Source organism: Nannospalax galili, unplaced genomic scaffold, assembly GCF_000622305.1.
Source record: "Nannospalax galili isolate Female #2095 unplaced genomic scaffold, S.galili_v1.0 scaffold1054, whole genome shotgun sequence".
In the NCBI taxonomy this organism is placed as follows: Eukaryota; Metazoa; Chordata; class Mammalia; order Rodentia; family Spalacidae; genus Nannospalax; species Nannospalax galili.
Genome location: NW_008335006.1, coordinates 616,927 through 623,881, shown reverse-complemented (window position 1 = coordinate 623,881; position 6,955 = coordinate 616,927). Strand labels below are relative to the sequence as shown.

General features: G+C 39.6%; 1 protein-coding gene across 2 annotated transcripts in view; it reads left to right on the top strand.

The window, feature by feature from the left end:
* Positions 1-5,025, top strand: part of Gcnt4 (glucosaminyl (N-acetyl) transferase 4) — a 23,103-nt gene extending 18,078 nt beyond the window's left edge. The window contains exon 2 of one of the 2 annotated variants that reach the window (XM_029561904.1): positions 1,976-5,025. In XM_029561904.1, coding sequence (XP_029417764.1) covers positions 1,977-3,344 — 1,368 coding nt within the window. In that variant the 5' untranslated portion in view covers position 1,976 and the 3' untranslated portion in view covers positions 3,345-5,025. The remainder of the gene's footprint in view (positions 1-1,975) is intronic. The other variant, XM_008829728.3, reaches the window with a different exon arrangement.
* Positions 5,026-6,955: the final 1,930 nt, after the last annotated feature.

The following is a 6,955-nucleotide window of genomic DNA, read 5'->3' as shown; positions in this document are numbered from 1 at the left end:
TTAAAAAGATTCCCTGGACCTATGAAGCAAGGAAAGAAAGAGCAAAATTTTACTTTGGATTAGACTCCTGATTCTAGCCATTCTAGCTGCTTCCCTTTTATGCCTAATTACCACAAATTAGGACAATACATATAAATATATAGAGTGTTTATATGTGAAATGCTTATATTCATATATATGCTTATATGTATGTACTTCCAAGTGTAATAAATAAAATATTAAAAAGATTCCCTGGACCTATGAAGCAAGGAAAGAAAGAGCAAAATTTTACTTTGGATTAGACTCCTGATTCTAGCCATTCTAGCTGCTTCCCTTTTATGCCTAATTACCACAAATTAGGACAATACATATAAATATATAGAGTGTTTATATGTGAAATGCTTATATTCATATATATGCTTATATGTATGTACTTCAAAGTGATTAATCTCTTGTCTTATCACAGCACCCAACTGTACACATGTGCTTGGGGTTCTGGGGCTGCAGCTTGGTGACCTTGAACTTTACTGCAGAATCCCATTCTCTCTGGCCATCTCAGTCTACTTCTGTAGTTGCCCCAGGGTCCTTTTCTTAGCTTACTGCTCTTGCACACACACTCATCCTGGCCCTCTAAATTTGAACTATTAATTCAAATATTAACGTTACTGACACATTTCTCTCCAGCCCCCCATCTCTCACCCAAGCTTCAGTGGTGGCCTTTCTAATTGCCTGGGGGGGGGGGTGCATCCCCACATGGAAATCCTGCAGGTGCTCAACCTCAGTGCTGTGAGAGCTATGCTAATATGCTCACCTGTCCCCTGTTTTCTGTCTCCACATGTGGTGAGACTATCCACTTAGAAACTAGAAGTTTCTCAGAATTAGAGACAGTGGGCTCCATAGAGATGCAGGTATAGCTGGGAAGGAGGATGTGCTATCTGGACATCACCTGGCTACTTGTAACTTTCCCAGTATTGGAGAAACATTGTACTCTTTGAAACTACCTTAATGAGACATTCTGCCTGGCTGGCTGCAATGGGAATGTCTGGGCAAAAACACAGGGTAAAGCAAAAGTCAGCTAGAACAAAATGGAATCAGTTTTGCCATTGCAAACAGATCATGTCATACATATGCCTTAGATCTATTGTGCCTTCTCCCCCCCACTAGGAGGGCTGACAGAGTCCTAGCCACTTGGGCTCAAAGGTCAAGGTTCATGCCTATTGTTACAAAGCTGTGAAAAAATGTCTCTTCCACAATCAAGGCAACACAGTACAAGTCCAAGAACATTTTTATATCTCTACACTGAACGAATGTTGGACCTTTTCTATTATAAGACTTCTGCCCAAACCACAGCAATCCATCCTCAAATATGCTAAAATGAAATGCAGACTATATAAGACACGTGGTACAGTCAGCCCTCTGTATCTGTGGGCCACTTTGCAAATTTAACCAAACTTGCATCAAAAAAATGTCCAGAAAAAAAATTCTAGGAAATCCCTAGAAGCAAACCTTGAATTTGCCCTGCACCAAGTTCTGTGCTGAATCCACATGAATAAATTGATATGTAAGTACTGCATTAGGTATCGTAAGTGATCTAGAAACAGAAAAACTCACAGGAGCTAGTGCATAGACTGTATGCAAATACCCATTTGTATAAGGAACTTGAACATCTATGAATTTTGGTAATTCCCTGGGGGATCCTGGAACCAGTCAGTCCTCCACCATACCAGGGAACAACTGTATTTATATTTTAGGAATTTATCTTCCATTTTGTTTGAGAATCAACATCTCTCAAAGTGTAGTTAACACAGACCATCACAAAGTATCATGACTTAATATAATTTCTATTTCATTATTTCTGGATTTGTTCAAGGATTTTTTTTATCTTTTTGCTCAGTACTTTGCAAGGCATGTAGTAGGTAGGTACCCAATAAACTTAAGAGAAACTGAATTGATTTTTCTATTTAATTAACAATTATCAACCCCTTCTTCCCTACAGAATGAAGATATTCAAATGTTGCTTTAAATATACCCTCCAGCAGAAAGTTTTCATCTTATTCTTAACCCTATGGCTATTCTCCTTGTTAAAGCTTCTAAATGTGGGAAGACTCCTCTTCCCTCAAAGAGACATTTACTTGGTTGAATACTCTCTAAGTACCTCGCCTTTTGTAAGAAATAGATACACCCACATCAAGGATGAAGTCAGGTATGATGTTAACTGTTCAGGGATTTATGAACAGGAGCCTTTGGAAATTGGCAAGAGTCTAGAAATCCGAAGACATGACATCGTTGACTTGGAAGACGATGATGTTGTGGCAGTGACAAGTGATTGTGACATTTATCAGACTCTAAGAAGGTACCATGAAAAGCCTGTTTCAAGAGAGGAGAAGAGCTTCCCTATAGCCTATTCATTGGTTGTCCACAAAGATGCAGTTATGGTTGAAAGGCTTATCCATGCTATATACAACCAGCACAATATTTACTGCATCCATTATGACCTTAAGTCACCAGATACATTCAAAGTTGCTATGAACAACTTAGCTAAGTGTTTCTCCAATATCTTCATTGCTTCAAAACTAGAGGCTGTGGAATATGCCCACATTTCCAGACTCCAAGCTGATTTGAATTGTTTATCAGACCTTCTCAAGTCTTCAGTGCACTGGAAGTATGTCATCAACCTGTGTGGACAAGACTTTCCCCTGAAGTCAAATTTCGAATTAGTATCCGAACTGAAAAAACTCAATGGAGCAAATATGTTAGAGACAGTGAAACCTCCTAACAGTAAAATGGAAAGGTTCACTTATCACCATGAACTCAGACAAGTGCCTTATGAGTATGTGAAGCTACCAGTAAGGACAAACATCTCCAAGGAGGCACCCCCTCATAACATTGAGATATTTGTAGGCAGTGCCTATTTTGTTTTAAGCCAAGCATTTGTTAAATATATTTTTAATAATTCCCTCATTGAAGACTTTTTTGCCTGGTCTAAAGATACATACTCTCCTGATGAGCACTTCTGGGCTACCTTAATCCGGATACCAGGAATACCTGGGGAGATTTCCAGATCAGCCCAAGATGTGTCAGACCTACAGAGTAAGACCCGCCTAGTCAAATGGAACTATTATGAAGGCTTTTTCTATCCCAGTTGTACTGGCTCACACCTTCGCAGTGTGTGCATTTATGGAGCTGCAGAATTAAGGTGGCTTATAAAAGATGGGCACTGGTTTGCTAACAAATTTGATTCTAAGGTGGACCCTATCTTGATTAAATGCCTGGCAGAAAAGCTTGAAGAACAACAGAGAGAGTGGATCACGCTGTCTTCGGAGAAGTTATTTATAGATAGAAATCCCACGACCATATCATCATAGTAGGACCAGGATAGAGTCAAGAGTGTCTCATAGAAGGAGTTAAGAGAGATGGAATTGTACTCTATGCCATGCACAAGACATCTGAACTTAATCCTCTCATAGGCTGAAAGTTATGAGGGAGTCCATGCATCTAGACTTTGAACCTACAGCTGGTTGGATTTTCAAATGCTGGTTTTGTTTGTATCTCATGGAGCCAAATCAAAGATCTTGAACATTCTATACCATCCCATATTTATTGAGCACCTAACTGTATGTTAAGCAGGAAAAACATACAGGAATTAAGTCAAAGTTGTGATGAATTGCACAATGCCCTTGGGAAGCAATGTTTAACCTCCTAATGTGGCAACTGTAGCGTTTTTGTGTTCTCCATTTAACGATGAGGGTTCTACTAAAGCCTCTGAAGTATGCAATGGTCATACAAGCCACTCATTTCTGAACAATGTGTAAATACAGCAACCAGCACTCCACCTGTTTGTTAGTTCAGCAACCTAGATGTTTTTGATCCACCAGAATAGTAGGAGGAGGGACTCCACTACCTCAGAGAAGCTCAAAGAATTATCCGATAGCCTGCTTGCCAAAGTATAATGTACCTTTTGGTGCCTCACTTGTTCAGTTCAGGGTGGGGGAATGCTGCTGGTGTGACATTTGTAGTGTGTGATGTCTGAGAAGGCAGTGGGGGCAGGTGCCCGAAGAACAAAGGGCTTTATGCAGCTTTTGCATGTGTTCCACAATGGTGTCATGAGTGGCTTCCTTTTTAACATAACTGTTTCTTTAAAGGACACTCACTGGTGAAAATAAGAACTGAGCAGTTCACTGTATCATATATCAGAACCTTAAGTCTGCGCTTTTCATTTTGTGGGTTAACACACAGTGTTTTTCTTATTAAGTGCAACACTGCTTATAGAATCAATACAGTTGTGTTTTATGTTCTATCAAGTCAGCAAAATTTCTTGGAACGTTTATGTGGAACATGACAGCTTTCTAAATTAGTTGTTATGGTCATTTAAACATTTTTTTTGTTTCCAGCAAGTATCAAAATGGAACAAAATGAGGCCCACATTGAAAATGATAAAAGCTCCGAGTTAGTACGGTATTTTTACAACTTAGCTCAAAAGAGAAAAAGCTAAGGACATAGCTAAAATGTTTATTGCCCTTAATTTACAGAGAGCCACATCCAAGAGAATCCAGGGGTGGGGGAGCGAGCGAGCGAGCACAAGAACACTGTGCTGAGGCAGAGCTCTGGGAACAAGCTGTAACATTTTCACTAGTCTCTGGGGAAATGGTGGACTGCATGTAAAAGTTCCTTGTGGTCTGATGCAGCCTTAGTAATCAAGGGCTAAATAAGACCATTTGAAAGATTAAAGTATTTAAATATTTTTAAAATTTTCCTTGTTCTACATGTGAAGTGTGCTTTGCTTATTTAAGCTTATAACACTAACTGCCAAGTGGCACCATTTGTCTCTCCATTTCTTTTCATCTTTAACTCACTTTCTACCAGTTTTGATCCCCTTTGAATTCCTTCATTCTTCAGAACACAACTATCACCAAACCTCTATCCTTAAAAGTTTTAAAGGGGTTGGAGAAATGGCTCCGCAGTTAAGAGCACTTGTAGAGAACCTGAGTTCAGTTCCCAGCACCCAAGGCAGGTGGCCTTCTGGCCTCTTCAGCACCTATACATACATACATAATTATCCTTCTGGTGTCTGCAGAGTCTATAGTGATATCTTGTTTCACTCTCAATATTGATAATTTATATTTTCATTTTTCTTTCATCAGTCTTGTTAGAAATTTGTCAATTTTATTGATCACTTAAAACAATCAGGTCATGGAGCTGGAGAGATGGTTCAGTGATTAAAAGTGCTTGCTGCTTTTTCAGAGGACTTGAGTTCAGTTCCCAGCACCCACATCGTGTGGCTTACAACCATCTGTAATTCCAGTTCCAGGGACTCTGATTCTGATGCCCTCTTCTAATCTCCATGGATACCTGTATGCACATGCACACACACACACACACACACACACACACACACACACACACACAAATAAAAATAGAAGGTAAGTATTAAAGAGCTAAGTTCCACAGGTGACCTGTTCTAGTTCCTTGGTGTGTGAGTACCTGGAGGAGCAGAGTCACGTGGCTCCCCCTCAGCCTCTGTTCTCTATACACTGAGCACTGGGATGCCTGTCCTGGCTTCCTCAAAAGCTTTCATGAGATTCAAGTGAAATGCCATTTTAAGGGAAATTTTTGAAATATTAGACTGTAGTAACAGTATAAGACAAACAGTTTCCAGCCCCACTGTGAGACTTGCACACCTTATTGAAATATAAAAAGAGGTCACAGTTGCAGGGCAATGCCTGTCACCAAGTCCAGGTCTGATAAAAAGCCCTGTCACCACAACTGGGGTTTCTTTTGCAGCATCAGCATGTTGGTTGAATGGCTTGCATGGGGATAAGGACTAGAAATACTTTTCCTACTACTCAGGGCTAACCACACAAGGTCCTAGTGAAATCTGGGTTTTATACCTTTGCTCATCGAAATAGATGTGTGACAAATAAGTAGCAACCCCATGGTCCATTGTCTGGCTAGAGAGAAAGGACTCTGTCTGTGGTTTATTGGGACGTATTTCCAGTCGCTCACCACTATGATGCTGTAGTCAAACGGAACATGGATGAACAAAGAAGTGGCAGTGCCTTTCTTTCCCCTTTGACACATTTCTCTGAACCCCAAAATGTCCATTGCTCTTGCTTCAGGTAACTTGCCAGAGCACACTCTCTTGCCTTGGGAATCCAGCAGGTTTCCTGTCTGCTTTCAGACCCAATTCTTCAGAAAACCTTTGGTATGATTCCCTCCCCAGTCTGAGAATGTCTTGCAGACAATTTTGTAACTGTTCTTTGTATAGTACTTATTGAATTTAGACTCTCAACTTAGAGATGAGAGTTTATAAATTATATGTGGGTACTATAGAATGATGAAAGAACTATCAGAATGTATTATGTGAATAATCTTTATATTATAGATATTATATGTATTAAAAACCAGTGTTTCTATTTTTGTTTTGCTTATTTCAAATAAAAATCTCTATTTAAATGTAAATATTTTCTTGGCTCCCAGAATGTGAAGATAAGCATGCATATATATTTTTGACATATTTGAAGTATGTTAAAATTGTTTTTATTTTTGTTGATATAATTTTTCCAAATATTTTTATCAGTTGCTTTTTTTTTTGGTCTATTTGAGACAGGGTCTCCCTGTAGCCCCAGCTGTCCTGGAACTCACTATGTAGACCAGGCTGGCCTTGAGCTCACAGAGATCTGCCTGCCTCTGCCTCTGCCTCCCTAGTGCTGGGATTAAAGGCGTGCGCCACCACGCCGGACCATCAGTTGCTCTTTAAAGCACCTTTTTGTGTTGTCCTTGTTGTTTACCATTTTAGTAATATATTTCCCATGTATGAGTTTTCAACAGTAATTTGTTTTAAAATGATGCTGCTGGTATATGTCAATTCTGTGGTACTGTAAAATAAAATGTGCTCCCCAAATCAAACCCTGGGATTTATGAGCTTTCCTTCTCTGGTCAGTTGGTTGCCACACAAGTTCTTTCAGTTTGTAGCATG